This window comes from Grampus griseus (assembly GCF_964374135.1).
Source record: "Grampus griseus genome assembly, chromosome: 9".
NCBI lineage: Eukaryota > Metazoa > Chordata > Mammalia > Artiodactyla > Delphinidae > Grampus > Grampus griseus.
In genome coordinates this window covers 17567843-17591131 of record NC_139003.1, presented here as the reverse complement: position 1 = coordinate 17591131, position 23289 = coordinate 17567843, and the positions used below count along the sequence as shown (strand labels likewise).

General features: G+C 36.1%; 1 protein-coding gene across 6 annotated transcripts in view; it reads right to left on the bottom strand.

Annotated features, from left to right (window-relative positions):
* Nucleotides 1-23289, bottom strand: part of CNOT4 (CCR4-NOT transcription complex subunit 4) — a 141507-nt gene that overhangs the window by 37417 nt on the left and 80801 nt on the right. For 3 of the 6 annotated variants that reach the window (XM_082662466.1, XM_082662468.1, XM_082662470.1), the window contains exons 4-7: nucleotides 21334-21420; nucleotides 20475-20576; nucleotides 19607-19732; nucleotides 16735-16868 (exon numbers count right to left, since the gene is read on the bottom strand). In XM_082662466.1, coding sequence (XP_082518592.1) covers nucleotides 16735-16868; nucleotides 19607-19732; nucleotides 20475-20576; nucleotides 21334-21420 — 449 coding nt within the window. The remainder of the gene's footprint in view (nucleotides 1-16734; nucleotides 16869-19606; nucleotides 19733-20474; nucleotides 20577-21333; nucleotides 21421-23289) is intronic. The other 3 variants (XM_082662467.1, XM_082662469.1, XM_082662471.1) reach the window with 1 other exon arrangement.

The following is a 23289-nucleotide window of genomic DNA, read 5'->3' as shown; positions in this document are numbered from 1 at the left end:
AATATAAAATTTACCATCTTGACAATTTTTAAGTGTACATTTCAGTGGTATTAAATACACACACCCTGTTGTACAACTATCACCAACATCCACACACATAACTCTTTTAATCTTATGAAAATGAAATTCTATACCTACTAAACAACAACTTCCCATTTTCCCCTCCTTCCAGCATCTACCATATACTTTCTGTTTAGATGACTTTGACTATTCTAAATGCCTTGTATATAAGTGGAATCAGAGTATTTGTCTTTTTTGTGACTAGCTTATTCCATAAATAATGTTCTCGAAGTTCATCCATGTTGTAACATACTGCAGAATTTCCTTCCTTTTTAAAACTGAATATTACATTGTATATATGTACCACATTTTGCTTGTCCATTCATCTGTCCATGGACACTGAGATTGCTTCTACATTTAAGCTACTGTGAGTAATGGGGCTATGATGTAACGGTACAAATATCGCTTTAATATACTGCTTTCAATTCTTTTACATGTATATAAAGAAGTGGAATTGGTGGATCATATGGTAATTTTACTTTTAATTTTTTGAGGAACTGCCATACTGTCTTCCACTATAGCTGTACCATTATACATTCTCACCAACAGTGCACAAGGACTCCAATATCCCCACATTCTTTCAAACACTTGTTTTCTGCTTTTTTGATAGCGGCTATGCTAACGGGTGGGAGGAGAATGGGTATGAGGAGATGTCTCATTGTAGTTTTGAGCTGCATATTCCTAATGATTAGTGATGTTGTGCATCTTTTCATATGCTTATTGGCCATTTACATATCTTCTTTGGAGAAATGTCTATTCAAGTCCTTTGCCCATTTCTGAACTGGGTTATTTGATTTTTTTGTTGTTGAGTTTTAGACGCTCTCTACATATCCTGGTTAATAATCATTATCAGATATATAATTTGTAAATATTTTTTCCCATTCTGTAGCTTGTGGATAGTGTCTTTCGACTTACAAATATTTTTAAGTTTTCATGAAGCCCAATTTGTCTATTTTTTCTTTTGTGCCTTTGGTGTAATATCCAAGAAATCACTGCCAAATTCAATGTCATGAAGCTTTTGTCCTATACTTTCTCTTAAGGTTTTTTTTGGGGGGGGGGTGTTTTAGGTCTTAAATTTAGGTGCTTGATCCATTTTGAATTAATTTTTGAATACGGTGTTAGGTAAGGATCCAACTTCATTCTTCTGCATGTAGATACCCAGTTTTCCCAGCACCATCTGTTGAAAAGATTGTCCTTTCCCCAGTAGTCTGGCCTTGGTACCCTTGTCAAGTCATTTGGCCATATTTGTGACAGTTAATATTTATGGACTGTCTATTTCACTGGTCTATACGTCTATCTTTATGTTGATCCCACACTATTTTGATTACTGCAGCTTTGTATAAGTTTTGAAATCAGGGAGTGTGGGTCCTCCAGTTTTATTCTTCTCGTTCAAGATTATATTGGCTATTTGGAGTCTTCTGAGATTCTATATGAATTTTAGGATGGATCTTTTACCTGCAAAAAATGTCACTGGGATTTCTGACATGATTGGGATTGAATCTGTAGATTGCTTTGGGTAGAATTGACTTTTTAATATTAAGTATTCCAATCCATGAACATGAGATGTTGTTTTCATTTATTTATGTGGCTTTTTAAATTTCTTTCAGCAATGTTTCATAGTTTTCTTGTACAAGTCTTTCACTTCCTTGGTTAATTCCTAAGTATTTTATTCTTTTGATCCTACTGTGAATGAAATTGCTTTTGTAATTTCTTTTCAGATTGTCCACTGTTCATGTATAGAAATGCAAATGATTTTTGCGTGTTGACTCTGTATCTTGCTACACTGTTGAATTCACTTATTAGTTCTAACAGGTGTGTGTGTGTGTGTGTGTGTGTGTATGATCTTTAGGATTTTCTACATCTAAAACCATACCATCTGCAAAAAGAGATAATTTTACTTATTCTTTTTTTTTTTTTTTTTTACTGTACGCAGGCCTCTCACTGTTGTGGCCTCTCCCGTTGCGGAGCACAGGCTCCAGACATGCAGGCTCAGCGGCCATGGCTCACGGGCCCAGCCGCTCCGCGGCATGTGGGATCTTCCCGGACTGGGGCACAAACCCGTGTCCCCTGCATCGGCAGGCGGACTCTCAACCACTGTACCACCAGGGAAGCCAAATTTACTTATTCTTTTCCAATTTAGATGCCTCTTCTTTTTCTTGGCTAATTGCTATGGCTAGAAAATACAATACTGTGTTGAACAGAAGTAGTGAAAGCAGGCATCCCTACCTTGTTCCTCACCTCAGAGGAAAAGCTTTCAGTCCTTCCACCATTGAAAAACCACTGTGGTTTTTCATATATGGCTCTTACTATGCTGAAGTAGCTTCCTTCTGTTCCTAAGTTAATTGTTTTTGTCATGAAAGAGTGTTTAATTTTGTCAAATGCTTTTTCTGCATCTATTGAGAGGATCCTGTGGCTTTTATCCTACATTCTGTTGATGTGGCATATTGAACTGCTCAAGTTTCACACGTTAGACCATCCTTGCGTTCTAGGAATAAACCACACTTGGTCTTGGTGCATAATCCTTTTAATGTGCTGAATTCTGTATGCTCATGTTCTGTTAAAGATATATGCATCAATGTTCATTAGGGGTTCAAAGTTTGCTTTTCTTACAGTGTCTTTGTCTGGCTTCCGTTATCAGGGAATGTTGGCCTCAAAGAATGAGTTAGGAATCATTCCCTTCTCTTCAATTTTTGGGAAAAACTTGAGAAGGATTGGTATTAGTTCTCCTTTAAATATTTGGTAGAATTCACCAGTGGAGCCATTAGATCCAGGACCTTTCTTTGTTGGGAGATATTTGATTACTAATTCAATCTCCTAACTGGTTATACATTTATTCATGTATTTTATTTCTTTGTAACATAGTCTTGGTAGGTTTTATGTTTCTGGGAATCTGTCTCTTTCATCTAGGTGATCCAATTTGTTGGCATAAAACTGTTCACAGTACTCTCTTATAATCCTTTTTATTTTTTGTAGAATCTGTAATGTTCCCACTTTAATTTCTTATATTAGTAATTTGAGCTGTCTCTTTTTTTTCTTAGTTCACCTAGCTAAAGCTTTGTCAGTTTTGTTGATATTTTTGAAGAACCAACATTTGGTTTCATTGATTTTCTCTACTGTTTTTCTATTCTCTATTTCATTTATCTCTGCTCGAATCTTTATTATTTCCTTCCTTCTGCTTGCTTTGGGCTTATTTGTTCTTTTTCTAGTTCCTTAAATTATGAGGTTAGATTGTTGACTTGGGATCTTTCTTATTTTTTTTAATGTAATAATAGCACTTATAGCTATAAATTTCCCCCTTAGCACCACTTTTGCTGCTTCCCAGAAGTTTTGGTATGTTGTGCTTTCATTTTCATTCATTTAAGTATTTTCTAATTTCCTTGTCATTTCTTCTTTGTTTGACCCATTAGTTGTTTAAAAGTGTTGTTTAATTTCCACAATTTTCTAGATTTCCTTTTGTTAATGATTTCTAATTTCATCCTATTGTAGTCAGAAAAGATACTTGGTATGTTTATCTTTTTAAATCTATTGAATCTTAATTTGTGGTCTAACATATGGTCTATCCTGGAAAATGTCCCACGTGTACTTGAGAAGAATGTGTATTCTGTTGTTGGGTACAGTGTTCTGTATATGTCTGTTAGATCTAGTTAGTTTGTATTGTTTAAATCCTCTCCTTATGCTTTGTCTGATTGTTCTATCCATCATTGTGAGTGGGATACTGAAGTCTCCAGCTATGACTGCAGAACTATTTCTCCCTTCAATTCTGTCAGTTTTTCCTTCATATATTTCGGTGGTCATTGGGTGTGTAAATGTTTATCACTGTCCTATCTTCTTGCTGTAATGAAACTTTTATTAATGTATAATGTCCTTCTTTGTCTCATATAATCCTGTTTTATTTAAAGTCTGTTACGTCTGATATTAGTATAGCCACCCCTGATCTTTTTTGGTTCCTATTTGCACAGAATTATCTTTTCCCATCCTTTCACTTTCAACCTGTTTGTGTTCTGGGGTCTAATGTGAGTCTCTTGTAGACAGCATATAGCTGGATAGTGTATTTTTATCCATTCTGCCAATCTCTGTCTTTTGATTGGAGAACTGAACCCATTTACATTTAACATAACTAGTGATATGGAGTTATTATGTCATCATGCTATTTGTTTTCTATATGCCTTATAGCTTCCTCCACACTCCTCATTTCTTTTATGTTTGATTTTTCTGTAGTGAAATGTTTAAATTCCTTTCTCATTTCCTTTTGTGTATATTCTAGAGCTCCTTTCTTTGTTGTTAGCATGGGAAATACATTTACTATTCTGAAGTCACAACAGTCTACCTTAAATTTATACTAACTTAACTTTCATAATATACAAAATTTCTGCTCTTTTACAGTTTCATCCCTATCCCTTTTGGTTACTGATGTCACAAAATTACACCTTCATACATTGTGTGCCCCCAATAATTCTTTTAAATGCAATTTCTTAAATTATGTAGAAAACAAGATTTGAAGTCACAAACCAAAGTTTCAGTAATACCAGCTTTTACACTAAAGTACTGGACCTTAAATGTACTAACCTCAAGTCATATAGGAAGAAAAAAGTATAGTGACAAACCATTGTTATAATAACACTAGCTTTCATAATAGCTCACTTATTTACTTTTATTGAGATCTTTATTTCTCCATACAGCTTTGGGTTACCATCCAGTGTCCTTTCATTTCATCTTGCAAGACTCCTTGAGCATTTCTTGCAGGGCAGATCTAGAGGTCCTGAACTCCCTCAGCTTTTGTTTATTTGGGAATGTCTTAATTTCTCCCTCACTCTTTGAGGACAGTTTTGCTGTACAGAAGATGCTTGGCTGGTGTATATATGTATTTTTTTCCTTTTAGCACTCTGAATCTATTAGCCCACTGCCTTCGGGCCTCCAAAGTTTCTAATGAGAAATCTGCTGATAATCTTACTGAAGATCCCCTTCTATGTGATGATTTTCTTCTGCTGCTTGCAAGATTCTCTCCTTTGTCCTGATTATCATGTCTGTCTCACTGTGGATCTCTGAATTCACCTTAATTAGAATTTGTTAAGCTTCTTGGATGTTTATATTTAGCAAATTGGGGAGGTTTTCAGTCATTATCTCTTCAACTATTCTCTCTGCATCTTTCTCTCTCTCGTCTCCCTGGAACTCCAGTAATGCATCTGCTGGTCCACTTGGAGTCCTACAGGTCCCTTAGGCTCTGCTGACCTTTCCTCAATCTTTGTGTGTGTGTGTGTGTTCCTCAGACTAGATAATTTCCATCACCCTATCTTCAAGTTTGCTGATTCTTTCTCCTGCCTGCTCAAATCTGCATTTGACTCCTCTAGAATATTTTTCATTTCAATTATTATACTTTTCAGCTCCAGAATTTTTTAGTTTCTTTTAAAAATTTCTACCTTTTATTTTTTAAAATATTTATTTATTTGACTGCATCGGGTCTTAGTTGTGGCACGCAGGCTCTCTAGTTGTGGCACGCAGGCTCTAGAGCATGTTAGTTGCCCTGCGGCATGTGGGATCTTAGCTCCCGGACCAGGGATCAAACCCATGGCCCCTGCACTGGAAGGCGGATTCTTAACCACTAGACCACCTGGGAAGTCTACCTTTTATTGATGTTTCCTTTTTTGTTCACACATCACTTTCTTGACTTTCTCCACATTTTCCTTTAATTCTTTAAGAATCTTTAAGAGAGTTGCTTTAAAGACTCTGTCCAGTATATCTGCCATTAGGTCTTTTCCAGGGATGGTTTCTGTTGCTTTATTTTCTTTTGAATGGACCATTCTTTTCTGTTTCTTTTTATGCCGTCTGATTTGTTGTTTAACACTGGCCATTTGAAATCTATCTAGTAACATGGTACCTCTGGAAATCAGATTCTTCCCCTTCTCCAGTGTTTGCTCTTTTTGTTACTGGTTGTTGTTTTGTTTTTTTCTTTTTTGATTGTTGTAGGCTGTCTCTGTGCTGAGAATCGGTCTTAGGTGTAAACTTAAGGTCTTCTCAGGTCTATTCTGAGCCTTCCCTGGACATGCAGTCACTTTCTAATTTTCCCCATTATATGTGGTTGTTTTTGAATGTCCTAGGTCTTAGTGTCTGGCTCCCAAAAGGGGAAAAAGCAAAAATTAAAGGAGTATGGCAGGAGGGTGTCAGTCCTTTAAATCCCCTGAAATCACTTCAGAGAGGAAGGGACTTGCAACTTGGGAAAGGTGCAACAATGACTGCCTCCCTCTTCGTCTGCACCTGTGACTGGAAGCAATAATCAGCATTCAGAGCAGAGATCCTCAATATTTGAGAACACGGTCCTCTTTCTCCACCCTGTCTCCCGCAAGCTATATGCAAGCTGCTCCAGGAACATGTACATAGCACCTGCCATGTGGCTGGGGGTGGGGGAGGGGTAGCTGCTACTGTGCTAAGGCTGAAATTGACCGAAGTTAACTTCCAAGTCTTTCTCTGGAAGTTGCAAGCCTTCAAAAGACCTCAGAGTTCCAAAATAGTTACATCAGACAGATTAAGCAAGTGCAACTGTTGTCCAGGTGGAGAGAGTGATTCCTGGGGCTATCTACTCTGCCACCTTCCCCAAATTTGCACTATTCTTATAATAAGGGAATACAGGCTTCAAGTTGAGAGGAAGGAGTAGTCATAGAAACAGATGGATGAAATCAAGCTATTACATAGGAAGAACTTCAGTGTCTTGATCTTGGTTCACCTCCTCAGTCGCCACCATTAAAACGCACTAAATAATAATTTTCAATATAGATGAAGTCAATCTTGCTAATGTCAAGGGCAATATACGAAAATATTATGACATTCAGAATTAAATCTTGAGACTGTTTCCGGACTACAACTAATTAGGATAACTTATATCATCTTTTCCACCATGCCACCTGCAGTTTCATAAGCAGTGATTCATTGACACTTAACGCTTTACCTGGGAAGGTTTTATCAAAGATCTCTAGATCAAAATTTCTAGATCACTGTCATCAATCCAAAGACAGCTGCTGAAAAATCAGGATCAGGGCAAGATATTAGTAAGCTTAAGTTCCATTCAGTTTTAGTATATTCTTCAATTTATTTTAAGAATTAACAAATTCAAGGAATAATAAATGAGAGCTTTAGAAATAAGGATATAACTAGAAAGTTTTATTTTTTAGGTAAAAGGTCAATTAAAATTAAACCTGCCATAGTAAGTGCAACTGTAAGTGCAAAAATGGCAAATAAAGATGGGGGACTCCCTGCAAATGAATGTATAAACCCAAAAGAAACAAAAAGTGTATTTTTGAAGTCTAACTGCAATAAATGTGAACTTCTTGCACTCTGATGGCTGAACAGAAAACACGTATCTCAAAGCTACCACTAACAGGTCAGAGTTCTCACAACTCTCCTGGCATCAGGTGTCCAAATTCCATTAAGCTCTGTCATACTAACAAATTTGTTGTTTTACATTCAACATCCATCCACCCATTATCATGCCAAGATGGTGAAGAAAGGAAAGCAAACTTTAATAAATATCACATTTACTAATGAAGATAGAGACCTATTTCCTGGGGTTCCCTGGGAATGGCTCTAGAACAGGCTCCAGCTTTAGTACTGGTCCTGGGTTTGGTTCTGGCACTCTTTGTGATACCATGCCTAGTGTGGGCTCCAGTGCTGGTCCCAGATCCAGCCCTGCTCAAGCAGTGGCTCTAACTCCAGGCTTAGCTCTGGCCCCCTGTGCCAGTGTGGGCTCCACCTCTAATGACTCAAGTTCTGGCTCTAGTGGTTGTTCTAGCTCATCCACTTGTCTGTTAGAGACCACAATGAGCCTATGTTTCAGGTTATTCCCTCTGTTCCTGAAGATTAACTCTCTCCTGGTAGTAGCACCCAAAAGCCTCATCCCTGGGGCTTCAGGAGTAGAGGAAGTACAGCAGGTTCTCGGGTAAGTCCGCCTCAGTAAGAGGTTGGTAGTGGTGGACTTTAGTTAGCACGAATGACTGCAGTACCTCCTGGTGCAGGGCTGCACTTCATCATCGTTCAACCAAGAACAGGTAATACCCCCTCCCAATGATTCACTTAAGTGCAACAGAAAGGTATCAGAGATGGTCTTCAGCAGCTGGCATTCCTGGCGGTGTTGGAAAAGAACTGCCGATTCTAGGGATGTGAGCTGACCAGACTGAACCAGAGAACCAAGGACCAGGCAATCATGAGTAGGTTCATGTTAGAAATAATCACCACACAGAGGGTATCTGTCTTCAGCTCCTGCTTCAGATCCTGGTAGGTGTATCCGACCATGAAGCTGATAAATGTGTGATTCCTGTTGCACCCAGCAGTCCCCTATTGTTGCCCTTTTCAGAACCACCTGAACACGGCTCCACCAGTCAGGCAGCCAGAGTACCAAATTAAAGCCTGACTCTGCTCCTTCTTGGGGTACAAAGCTTTCTGGTTTGAAGTCAGAATGTTGAACTTCTGGAAACTTTGTACAGTTGGCCCTCAATATCCATGGGCTCCACATCCTCAGATTCAAGAATATTCAGAGGAGAAAACATTTTAGAAAGTTCCAAAAAGCAAACTTGAATTTCTCTTGTGCCAGCAACTATTTACTTAGCATATACATTGTATTAGGTATCATAAGTAATCCAGAGATAATTTAAAGTACACAGGAGGATGTGTGTAGGTTATGTGCAAATACTACACCATTTTATATAAGGGACTTGAGCATATGAGGATTTTGTTATCCTAAGGGACTGATCCCCGTGAATACTGAAGGATGACTGTAATTGATGAAGCTTACAGTCAGTGGAGACTTTTGCAGTCAGTGACCCACTGTCTTCCTGGAATCTCATCAGCAGCCTCGTCTGGACAGTGAACTTCCTCCCCATCTTGAGGATGAGGGGTCAATGGGGAGTTTAGGAAACATAGGGCTGGGTTTCTACCACAAAGGCTAGGAACAGATCTAAAAGCAACTCTGTGTATGGGGCCTTCCACAGGTCCACCCCTTTAGTCAGAGGTCATCCTGACAGCTAACCAGGCAACTGAGTTCCTTCAGCAGCTGATTCAGGTGAAAGAACAACTTTGCTCCAGCTGTGAACACTTCTCCAGCTGATTCAACCCATCGTCCAGGGGGGCTCCAGATGCAGGTGTTTTGCTGCTGGACCTTCCATTAATTAGGGTGATTAATTGGCCTAGCAGTGCTTTGGAGGCATCCAGCACCTCCTTTCTCCTTTAGTCCAGTTCACTGAGAATTTCCTGCAAAAGCTGCTGCTGTCTGGTCTGACGGGCGCCCATAGAGGGTATTCTCACTGGGGTCTGGGTCTTACATGGGAAGCAGAAGACATCCTGCTGGTCTTTCAGTTGGCTGATGGATTTCACCAGCTTCTCCATCATAGCCCTTAATTCTAGGGTCCAGGATTCAATCTCATGCTGCTGGCTTTCCACAGGTGCTTCGAGGTCTGCCTCTCCTTGCTCCGAATGAGCCCTCTGAGCCTGGATCAGAATTAAAGAGATCAAAGATTGTCTCAGCCAATTAGGTATGGCCCCGAGGAAAGGCCAGAATGTCCCAACAGAATTTTTGCAAGTTGTGCTGTAGTAACAAACACGCAAGGTCCTGGCTGCATCCATACTCATAGTTCAGTTGGTTTAAGAAGTGGAAGAATAGCATGTTAGCCCTGGAATCATTGCTGTCCAGTAATAACACGAAGGGAAAGAGAAATTGAGACCCCTGAACCACACAGTTGACTGAAAAGCAATGGTTTCAAGTGGGATTGAGAAATTCTAATAGGTAGTTAGGGTTCATAACAATCAAGATATTATTTCCAGAAGGTAAAGCTGTGTGTATAAATCCCTGCAGATAAAAATTTGTAAACGTGTTTTCATACAGTCTCATTAAAAATCTTTTTTAAGTTCTAGTCCTAAATAGTTCTGAAACCTATGGCGAAATTACAGATTTCTCAGGATTAAATATTTTCCAACTAACCCAACAGTTGGAATCTGGTGCTATGGAGCTTTTCAAAATATAAATATTTATATTTATCTATTGAAAGTATAGAGTATATATAGATCTAGATTCTGTCCTTGAAGATTCTGATTCAGTTAGTCCAAATTGAGATACCTAGTGTCTGATGATCACTGCACTAGTGCAAAAGGAACACAGTGAAAAGGCATCAAGTCTCCTCAAAGTCTCTGAAGTTATTAGACTTTAGAGCCAGAAGGAATCATTAATATCAAATTGAAATACTCTGTTTTACAGATAAAGAAACCAAAATTCACAACTATCTGAAGCAGGTAGTGTGACACTGCTGTGCCTCTGTTTGGATCTTCAGATGCTCAGCCAACTCTGCTACCTTCTAACTGGCCCTCTGGGCAGTTTTGAGTTTGATTTCCTTTTATTTCCTTGGTGGCGACAGCACCAAATTCCTAAATATAGTCTTCTTGGCTGCTTTCTAAAATTTGCAACATAAAACAAGTAGTCACATAGTAGAAGAATCAAAGAAAAATTCATTTTTAAGAACTGGGAGTGGGACAGGAAAAATACTGAGGAAGTCTAGTTCCCTTGTTTCTCACTTTCACAAGATAAAAATAGTAGTCATGGTTGTACTAATTTTTGTTGCATTTTGAATATAAAGTAAAATTTAAGCCAGATGTCAATATAATGGACATTTCCAAATTTCTGTCATGTTACTATATACCCAAGTACATATTCACACCGCTCCTAAATATTCCCATATTTATTGAGAATAATTCATTTTAATTTTTCATGCTCACCAGAGTCTTAAATAACTGAGATAAACATTTGCTACTGCAAAGGACGAATTTAAGTTATAGACAGGAAGCTTGCTTTTATAGAATTTATTTTGATACAGGGGCTTCAAATATACATTAACATTGAAAATATCACTTTGCTACTAAAATATGGCCACATCTTAAGTAACATGACACAATTAACATGGCAAGAAAAAAAAGCCTCAATAAACCTAGACTAACTGTAGGTGGCAAATATGATTCTAATTGGAATTTTCTCATAACTCCAGGACATACCAAATATGAATGAAAATAAATGTTCTGATTACTAGTAAGCACAAAAAATTAATTATCATTAATATTAAAACTGAAGGATGGACATCCACCATCCTAAACATATCATAAGACTGTGGCAAGCTTTCAAAAACAACAGAAAAATCTCCATCTATTCATTATAATTTTGTATTTCAGTAATAAAGTTTGATCTTAAAAAGATACTAAGTTGAATTTAAACACACAATTGCTCATCTGATGTGCCTTTTCTTCTAGTCTAAGAAATAAGGGCACCAAAAACTCTCTCTCTAACCGTTTCCTCCCATCCCTCCCAACATAACCCTTCCCCTCCCTTCCCCTCCCTCATTACACCCACCCTCTGGAAAAAATACCAGTAGCTCTCTATCCTTTTTGAAAATATTCTACTTAGGTGGAGCAAGATACCAGAGTTGACTTACTAGTTTTCCAAGTATGTATGTGTACATGTGCAGTAACTTTATATATCCAAATACATCATAGGAATAAAATTTAAGAAAAATAAGGAAAGACTGAGAAATAAGTTCAGAAAAATCTCATAATTCATGAATTTTAATGTAAATATCCAATTTTAGCAAACTTTACTATCTACTTAATTTACTAGTAAGCAGCCCTTAGTTTTATACAAAAATAAAAGTACGGAACTGCAAATCATCTACCTATTTCAAAAATGGGAATGCCTTTCTGGGGATCCATTTTACAAAAAAAAATGTAGGCTACCTTTCATGGCACTTGGCCATACTTTGAGAATTACTGCTTTACACTGCTCCTCCTCCAGAAAAATTTAGACACACACACACACACACACATACACACACACACACACACACACACATTTTACATAAAATTTCAGAGATCACAGATACTCAGAAGCCTATGCGTGATTTAACACGCTCTACTGAGACTATTTTGTACAAGTCTCTGGACCATATCCTTTCTAAATCTCAGGGATTTACCAAATGATGTTAGTACAGAAGAACAGGATTCACGCAGTGACTACCCCCATTCTGCTAAATAAATAAGGCACTCTGGCTATGGCTTCCGTCTCTCAGAGCTTATATTTGACTTTCAATAAAAATATAGCTGTATATATTTTTTAAAGATGTACATTTTCCTTCAATGTGATAAAAACTGACAAATTTCTATAGAAGTTTTCCATTCATCTTTTCTTTAGCTTATCCTCTACTGCCACCAATCTGTGGTTTAGGGAAGGTTTTGCTTAACCTTCCTTGGAATTTACAGTACATCCACTATATTTAAGCCTTAAGTACCAGAGATCTTTAAGGTCAAACTACATACAGTTATGGCATAGTTTCATTTAATTGATTTAGTTTGATTCATGTCAGAGTTTTTAATTCATGTTAGAGTCTTAAATTTCACCTATTCTAGACTAAGAAATGGCAGAGTGGGAGAATGAGCTTGGGCTTAAAAGTGACAGAGACTTTAGGTCAGAATCTGGTCTATCACTTATTTGTGTAGGATACTGGTAAATTATCTAAACTCTCTGAGACTTAGTATTCTTGCCAGTAGTAAAATACCAATGATGGCTACCACACAGGACTACTGAGGAGATTAAATGAACACAGAAGACACCAAATTTCTGTTCAATCCTCTTTCTACCTAAATCTAAAGCTGAACATCTTGATTCCTTCAACGGTGGCTTCTTTGAGCCACATAAAGTCAGAACCACTTACCTTGAGTGATCTGCACACCCCATAATCTGTCCCCCACATACTTGTAGGTAGGCCTATGCACTGTCCTGGGCATATAGCAGCCATCTAGCTACTACTATTCCTGTCTCAGTCTTCAGTTGGTGCACAAATAGTGCCTCAATGTAAATAAAGGTATCTCAAAGCCCCAAACTTAAAAACAAAATATCCAGTCCACAAGCATCACTACTGCATGGCTCCCTTACTCCCCATTCTTTACATTCGTATTCATCATTTCAAAGTAACTTACTAATATAGAAAAACAGCATATCTACAGTCAATACTCAATCTGACTGATACACTCTCAAACTCATAATAATGGGGATGTGTGTGTGAAGAACAAATGACACACATCCTCTAATTTATTACTCAAGTGAGACAGGAATAAGACATATTATAGAAAATTTCACTTACTAACATTAATGTGCATCAGGGGACCATGTCAGGGTTCAGTGACGATTAGTAGCTATGATACTTTTAATATTTGTACTCTGGATTAATTACAAATGAAAAATGTACATTTTAAGTTTAATGTCAATCTATAAAGTTCCAAGTTTTGTTTTCTTGCAATTCTTCTAAAACTGCTACTCACTACACAGGAATGCCAAGAAGAGGAAAAGGAACCATTCTTTTTCTTTGTCTCCCTGGAAAGTCTAATTCTCAATTTATCTTGAATAAGAAAAATGTTCTCTGTAGGGCAGGACCATAGAAAGAGTTGTACTGCTCATCTTTCTAACTTGGCAGACTAAACTTATCTACAAATTTATATAACTTTATACAAACTTATCTACAAATTCATCCCTACCACTGTACCTTGTATGGTGGCAACGTAGAAATGAAGACCAAAGCAGACTTTCAGTAATACTGACAGTCAAACTTACTCTCTTACAGGGGTTAGCATGGAAAGAAAACAAACTATAGGAGCTGCCAAAAAACCAAAACAACAAACCCACAACTCTCTGTAACCTGGGCCATTAACTGTCCTTAATAAATTTGGGGGACTTGCATTAAACAAACAAAAAACAACCCTTCTCCCTCCCCCCAAAACCTTCCTATATCATGTACTTATGAAAAGCAAAGGTAACTATGTCAAAATTTATTCTGGTCCCCGCTGAAGTTCAGTTGCACTGGTTTTGGGCAAAATTATCAAATGGGAATACTGTTTTAAATTCCCCTTTTTCTTCTTTTTTTCCTCTACAACTTGTGGCTGCTATAACACTCCTCTCCTGTTACTGAAACAGTTACAAATGTGCTCTGACTACACCTTATATGAAGGCAAAGTCAATAAAATATTAGTAAATCTTTTAATAACGGATCACAAAAAAAATAAAGAAAGCTAACTACTGTTAAAACGCTAAAAAGACATTTGTAAATTCCAATTTTCACTTCCAATCTAAAGAAAAAAGCTCATAAATTAAAAATAGCAAGGTATTTTCACATTGTGATTAAAAATTTATCTCAAATAAATGGTTAAAATCATATTTAAGAGTGAATAAAACACTGGAGAGATCTCTATAAAAGTAATGCAACAGGATGCCTGCTAGCACCACTTTCTAACACTGTTCTTTAATTTTTAGCCTAGGGATTCTCAAGTAGGAAGAGATGATGGTGGGAGATCCGATTTTAAAATGCAGGGAAAAGACCAAAAAAATCTTTCCTGAGAGACACCAAAGACTTAAATAGAGAGATATACCACATTAATGGTTGAGAGGATTCAATGTTATACTGCAGAATATAAATTCTCCCAAAATTGATCTATAAACTCAAGTATTTTGAAACAAACAGACTTGGTCAACTAATGGGAGAAGCCAGTCTATATACTGCACAGAAAACACTTAAATACCAATAAAACATGGCAAAGAGATACGAATTCACAATGCATAAGTTCACTATATTAATCAACTATAAATCAAAATGAGATTTTTTGTTTATCAAATTGGTAAATGTGCAGAAAAAAATACTCAATTCAAGTAAACAGGTACTCACAATCATTGACTCAGAGGTTCTAAGAGCATCAAAACTATAACCAAAATGTTTACATGAAAAAATGTTCATCACAGTATTATAAATAATAGCACCAAAATGAAAGTAAGATAATATACATCAGCAGGAGACTGGTTTAATAAATTTTAAATACTCACATATAATGGAATACTACACAGTCATAAAAATTGCTTTCATAACATGGGAAAATATTCATAATAATGGGTATTAAATTTTAAAATGTAACAAACCAATGTGTTTTGTGTATATATACATTCACAGGAAGGAAAAGGACTACAAGGAAATATACACTGCAAGGAAGATACATCAAATCATTTTCAGTGAAAACGTCTGAGTATTGAGATCACATACAATTTTTACTTTCTTCTTTATGCTTTTGTATATTTTTCAGATTTCCTTCAATAGAAACATGACTTTTATATTCAGGGAATAACAAATGTAGCAAAGAGATCATCTAAATTTTACGTTTCTGCTCTGAATTCTCTAGGGGCTATAAACCAGAATATGACTTTAATTAGAATGACAACACTTTTAATGAGAATAAAGATGTGTATTTAAAAGCATCTGAAATAAATTTTTACTACAATAACCTCATTCTTATATAATGCACTACAGAGTTAGCAACCAATGAGGTAAATAATAGCATAGGTTCATAATAAAATAAACATATGGGGTGGGGACAAAAAGATCAACGGAAAGGGTCAAAGCTTATCAACCCAAAAAGATTTTAAACTTAGCTTTTATTCTTAGCTTTGATAAAACAAATTTCACATAGTTTATTATATAGTAATCTTATGTTTTGCTCTATGGCCTCATATATTTATATACACATGTACATATGTGTGTGCAAATAAATAGGAAGTATTTAAATTTGAATTGCCTTTATAAATAATCTTCACTATCAAAGTGAATAAACTTAACAAGGACTTCAAGAATTTAAATACAAGAATAAGTTTTGAAGAAACTGGCTCTGATAACAATTCCTGTAGTTATTATTAGCTATGTTTAAAAAATGGCCCTTACATTATTTTAGTGCTAAATAAACATGGGACTACAATGGGACTATGTAATAACCAGACATTTAAAACATCACTTAAACGAATTTAACTTTGGAATAAATTTTTTTAAAAAGAAAATCGACCTATTTAAATTAATTACAGCTATTTACTTTAAATGAATTCACTTTACAAAAGTCAGACTTATCAAAAAAAAAAAAGATCCTGACACATCAAACTTAAGGTACATTCAGAATAAAGTATAACCCCCAAATTATTGTTTTATTAATCATACCATTTTCTCACAGGCCATAACCAAATACAATCCAAGATGTGAAGATCACCATATCAGAATAAGACTCAATACATAAAATTATAAATTTGTTTAAACATCAACAGAATATAGGTCTACGCAAAAATAAGTTGTCTCCAAGATGAATAAGATCTGAATATGGGATACCCTCCTCACTCAGAGGACAAAAGACTTCGGTGATTCCTGAGACTAGACAACCATGAATACTTCTATCCCCAACAAAAAATGCTTCAGATAACGCCCACTGTCCCTTTTACAGTGTTTTCCCCCTCATTACATCAGGAGGGAAACCCCAATTAGGTGACAAGAGCCTTTTAAATAACCCACATCTCTTAATTTCCTTTTTATCAAGGAGAGTGTTCCCAGGGCTCAGGGTAGTCTGCAAATCAATGCAAAGGGGAAGCATCAAGAGGCTCATCTGCAGTATTACCAGGGAGCAGCAGGCAGCAAATATTCAAACCCAGAAATTGTGACTCAACATTTCCTATATAGTACAACAATTCTGCACAAATGACAGACACTGTCAAGAAGGATCCTGCCTGAAAAAGATGTAGAATGAAAAGAGAAGATTGACAGACATGAAGGTAAGGTATCTGATTACACTAATATCGGTACTTACGTATCATACCTCTGCAGTGGTGTCACTTTGTTCTTATTCTTATCAACTGAACCCGTAGACAGCTGAAGAAAATTGGGGTTTAATTTATATAACTCTTGAAGTAGCTTCTGTTCATATTCTTGGTGTTTACCCGCCTAGTGGAAGAAGAAATTAAAACTGCAGTGGGACTCACAAAGTGGCTGGTATAAAATGCTGATGTACTTTATGAATTACTAAAGCTATTCTAAATAAAACACATAAGGATTTGTCATGGCGTCAGAGAAACCTGTGAGGAAAATGTCACAGAACTTCTAGACCAATGAAAGTTCTTGCAACAAAACTACAGGAGACATATTCCACTAACTAAGACATTTCATCACCCATTTTATGTGGAGAAAAGAATACTAACAGACAACATTTTTGCTAGTTTAAAAAACTAGAGGGGCCCTTTTAAACTTACTTCCCCATCTTTCACATAAGAATTAAGTCTTCTAACAGGTCATTACAGAAGTTTCTGAAAATCACTGAAAAATTAGTCTCTCTTTTTAGAAGATTGATAAGTAACACACAGATGAAGAGTTTTACTATATTTTTCATTATCCTAACACTAATTAGCACATTAATTTGTTTTTACATAAAAGTTAATATATTTTAAACTTTAGACCAGAGGATGGCAATTTAGAGCCAGCCACTTTGTTTTTATAAATAAAGTTTTACTGGAACACTCATGCTCATTCATTCATGTGTTATCTATGACCTCTTTTGTGCTACAACAGCAAAGTTGAGTAGTTGCTGCAGAGATCATATTCCCAGAAAACATAAAATATTTACTAACTGGCCCTTTACATAAAAAGTTTGTGAATCCCTGCTCTATACACAACAAAGACAACTCTGTATTTACTGGAGTTGGTAGCTGTCTATCAGAAGGCAGTGTCACAAATGTGATGGAATAAATCAGAAAGACTGACTGTGGAAACTAGGCACATACAAAAAATAAATTACAGTACAATGAAATTACTCTGAATAACTTTTTACTATCTGCATGTATATTATGACTGCAATGACATTTTTTACTTACCTGCAGGGTTGTTAATTATTTTAAAAGTGTGGTCTAAATAGATGTTATGGGAAAACCAAAACCAGAACAGAACAAAGCAAAAACAAAACAATAAAAACAAGGGCAGTATCATCTAATTGAGCACAACTGTATCATATATATTGCACAATGCATTGTTCCCTGTTCTGAGAGGGCTCTTGCCTGTTCACCTGGGTCTATAAATATTTCATATGGTACTAAATTTTGAGTTATGCAGTAACAAGGAAAGATCTGTTTTTTGCCATGATATAATTTGCTCAAGTTTCCTTTCTACATTGACAAAGTGTTTTAACGAGGAAACCCCTTTTCAAAGTAATTCTGAACTAAGAAGAGCAAGATGAATTCAGGACAACAATATGAAATGAATTTTAAATTGTTAAGAAAAAACACAGTTTAGATGCGGATTTTACATCTTTAAAACATAAAAAGCCCTGAAAATTCTTTCTGCAAGCAATACTTCAGGAGATATTATGGCTTTCGTTAGCCACAAAGAGCTCAAATTGGTATTCAAATGATTTAACAGGGGCAGTTCATAGAGACAGGTTAAATCCCATTACAAATAAATTCTAAGGGACTGTCCATCCATGTCCTTTTACTCTTCAATAATACTTAAGTGAGATCAACTGGGGCTTAGAAATTCCTTGACAGAGATTTTCATTGTAATAGTACCCATTGGTAAAGCACAGTTCCCACTAGTCAAAATTCAGCATGAAATGGTTCAACCTTAGACTTCATCCAAAAGAAGAAAAAAATCAAGATGCATTTATTGGATAAGCAAGAAATAAGTAAGTCATCCATCCCCGTTAAATATCACAGAGAACTTATTTTAACACTGTTTTTAGATCATAAAGACAATACATACTGTCAAGAAATCCCAATATATTTATTATAATGGGATTTAATCTGTAGTAACTCCAAGTCAAAAAAGGTAATATTTCATTTCATTTAACAATCTGCTCTGAAAGGAGCCCCTCCTAGACTGTCTCTAGCTTGACTTGGAGAATGAAAGGCAGTAATCAATGCCCCCCACCTTCTAAATGAGAAGTATTCCTGCAAAAGTCCACAGCAACAATCTGAAGTCCTCACCTATAACAGGGAAGTGCAGTATTGTGCTTTGGCATAATCCTCATTTAATATGCCGTATGGTCAACATTTTTACTTGTAAAGGCATGTTTATACTACAAATTGAAAGGAGACAGGAGAACAGGAAATGTAAAAAAGAACACAGGAAAATAAGCCTTCAATTCACCCTTTACAGGACACTGACTCACTGGATACTTTCATGGGAAGAATCATTTTATAAAAATAATGTTAGCTTTTCAGCAGCATCTAATAGAGTATTATTTTCTAGCATGCTCTGTGAAGAGTAGAGATGGGGTGGGGGACCTCATAATTACAATATCCCACTTGGCTTTCATTTTGCTGACATTCCCCCTAAAGTAGCATTTACCAAAATGCTTTCCTTGGTCAATTAAGTCCTGGTTCTACATACCCCTCTGGGATATGTATTAGCATATTAAAGACTCTAAGAAGTGTTGCTGGGGTTGGGGGGGGGGAATCTATTGATCTTTATTAATCAAGCATTTTCAAACTTAGTGGACCACAGAACCACTTTTATTGTAACAATATCCTGCAGAACTGATATTCCATGGAACACTATGTATTTGGAAAATGCTACTTTAAAGTAATACCAGTTTAAAGAAAAAGAAAATTCTTAGTTTTTGCTTTTGTAATTTTAACTTATAAAGAAAAATACTTCCTTTTCTGCAAAGTTGATAATTCACATTACTTTACTACCTGCATTTCCTCTTTTGTGAAGCTGGCCGCCTCGTCCCCCAATTCATGTAGGTACATGCAGTCAGGCTTTGGACACTGCATATTCTTTAAGAAGTAACTGCAGTATTTTGTTGTACCTAGAGATGCCTGCAGCAAGAGGAGGAAAGCGGAGGGGGGGAGGGAAAAAGACCCAAAATGTGAACTGACACCACAATGAAAATTTCCATATTTAGTGTTTTCATTTCACCTAAAATGAGGCACAGGCACAACAAAACAAAGTATGGCTGTGAATACTAGAGAACTAAACTATTATTAGCAGGATTTATTAAAGATGATCATTTAAAAGAACTAAAAAAAAAATCTCGGCCTATGGTTTCCAGAGCTTGAGCACCCAGAGTATTTCCCTAGAGGTCAGAAGAGTAGAAAGACAAAATCTGTTCCATGTTTTAAGTGGTTAGGCACATAAGACAAATTCCTTTTTCTAATTATGCCATCCTTCTTCCACTTACTTAAAAGCATTGCTTGGTGGGACCCTTCATGCAAACCTGAACTGATCAATGCCCAAATATTTAAGGACAACAAATCAGAACAATTATCTATTTCTGACAAGGAGAGTAATAAATCCATTTTCACAAAATATGTGTAAATATAAGGAGATTTTTAAAGATTATCCCTTAATAATGAATGTGTTTACTCCTAGCTGGTAAAACAGGACCCTACATAGGTCAGCTATAAACAAATTAGCTGTCATAGGTTGGAATGGATGCCTAAGAAGCAATCTTCAAATTAGACTCCCTTCATGTAATATGTAAAAGCTACGCTCTTCTCTAGTTAATACATGTTATCCCTTCCCCCTTGAAAAAAAAAAAAATCAAGAGGACCGTATTACCTTAAGTGTTCTGCCATCTACCACCACATTGTTGACACACTGTATGGCTCTGAGAGCATCTTCCGACCGGATATAGGTTACGTAAGCACTGGCGCTTGGACCCTAAAGTGAAAACCCACTGTTATTAGTATCAAATTCAACAAAAACTTAACAACAACAAAATTATCTTGCAACCTGCCTAAGGAATTCTAAAGGCCTTTACTACTACTTTCATTAATAATAATGACAATGATTAGAGGTAGTAGTAGCTTTGATTAAACCATATACTAGTTCATCTTAAGATAATCATACTTAACGAATTTTATCTGATTTTAAGTAGACTAAAATAAATATGAATAAAATATCATCTTTGGCTTGGCATATATTTTTTAAAAAAGTCATCTGACAGGCTCGTCAAGGTTACAAAAAAACATACTTTGAAAGTTAGATTAAAAAAAATAAGATTTGAAGACAGTGTCAAACTATGTTCTCCCCAAAATAAATGCAATCTGTAAGAGTATTCTATCGGCTAATACCAGCATAACAAAGACGCTGTATTAAGTTCACAATATCTGAAAACATTATTAATTAGAAATCATTATATAATTTAACTGCCTGATAATAGACTCAATTCCCCCTCCCCTTCAAACCATCACTAGATCTCTGTTTTACTATTTCCGTCTTATTACTATCACAGTTAAGTCCTGAAAAGGTCAAATAAGCACCAAAAATTCCCCCACCCAACCAACAGAGGTCACTACACTGCTTAAATCTTTGACCCTTAAGCTTTCTAATCACAGAAAGCAAGTTTTCCTTCTGAGCAGCCCAGGTCAAGCCCAGACCATAGGGAGGAAAGGCAAAAATCCCTATAATTAGTTACCTGTGAGCCTGCATATGATGTGCTATTATTGATGACAACTTTATGTATTTTACCAAACTTCCCAAAATATTCTGGTCGTTTTAAAACCTATAAAAGAAGAAGAAATAAGGTATAAACTGTCTCCATTTCATCAACTTTATCCTTATAATGGGGACATATACCATCCCTCTTCAGTGAAAATAAAATAATTTTTAAAGTTTTCTAGTAAATGTGACTACTTCCTAATTACAATTTGTGTGGTTAACCTACAGGAAAACATCAACAATGTCTAAAAGCTATTCTTTATTGACCCACTGATAGAAACTGAGCCTAAGTCCAGTATTATCTATTACATTCTAATATCTACACCAATAATCTAAGGGATTTTAGCTTCACAGTATTCTTAAACACAAAACAGATCAAATATCTTAACCACATTTTCATTAATAGATGATCATTATAAGAAAGTAATTCTCAGAACAATGACCAAGATTATGTATTAAACAGAAACAGAAACTCAAGAACAGACACCAGTAGAGACAGTCTTTACTCATAAATCTATTGTATATAATATTTTATATATATTAAAGCATTATTTATAAGTTATGCATTCCAAATATGGTAACAGAATGTTCTTGAAACTTCTATGCTTTATTACTCTGTGTGTGTCAATAAATTTTCCTTATGTCAATTTCACCATTTCTCAACTGTCTCCTGTTTTTTTTTCTCTCTTTTTCCTAATAAATAACAAATGTGAGGTTATGGATGAAAAAAAAAACTGGGGAAACAAATTTATACAATATTTTCTCTACTACCTGGTTACTTCTTTGTGGTCATTTTCCCTCATACTTGTGTCATCTCCTTTACTATGTGATCACTATATGCATTCACTTAGCTTCTCTAAAACTTACTTAACCTTGGCTAACCTGATACAAAAACCTCTCCCATGATTTGCAACTACCTCAAAATTAAATTTGTTCTTTTCCTAGAATTCATCTATAGACCTACTGTTCTTACAATCTCTCCAGATAGCAAGCTCTCTCTCAATGAAAGCTTTTTTTTTTTTTAACATCTTTATTGGGGTATAATTGCTTTACAATGGTGTGTTAGTTTCTGCTTTATAACAAAGTGAATCAGTTATACATATACATATGTTCCCATATCTCTTCCCTCTTGCGTCTCCCCCCTTCCCACCCTCCCTATCCCACCCCTCCAGGCAGTCACAAAGCACCGAGCTGATCTCCCTGTGCTATGAGGCTGCTTCCCACTCAATGAAAGCTTTATGCACATATCTGTTCAAGTGTGTGCAAAGTATCCTTACCAAATACTCTTATACTCTTGATAATATTCTCACATACTTGCAACTTAGCTAATATGTTCTGCATCTGACAGAACCAAAGATTTGTGAAACAGTCTGTGATTGGGGGTGTCGTTAATTCTTAACAGTTTTCAACTTGATTTATTTAAATTTTTTTACCTTATTTTATTTTAGGTTTTTATAAGTATAGGGTTTAGGCCTTATGTTTTCTACAGCCAATTTTAATGGATTAGAAGGTGAAGTGACTACATTGGCTTTCAATCTTTCTTCTACCCAAATCCCCCGAGGGATATGGCGGTAGGTGTGGTAAAGGCAATGACTCTTGGGTTGTTCACAAAAAAGTCTTAGAACAGAGGGTTAGGGAAGAGTATACCTTGAAAAGCTTTCTGGCCAGTGGAGTATAGAACTGTATTCAATATTCCAGCTTGATGCATACCAACTCAGCAAAAGGCCTCAGCCAAAATACCTGCTTCAAAGGATTCAGGCTGGTTACAAGTTGTGCTGCATCAGCAGCTCATATCATATCCAAGTTTACGGCAGTAGTTCTCAATAAAGGCAGCATCAAGGGAAGCTGGAACATTTTGGAACTCTGTGGGAGCTTTTATTAGGGGAGGTTGTCAAAGTAACTGGGAGACACTATTCGTGTTCAGTGGATGGGA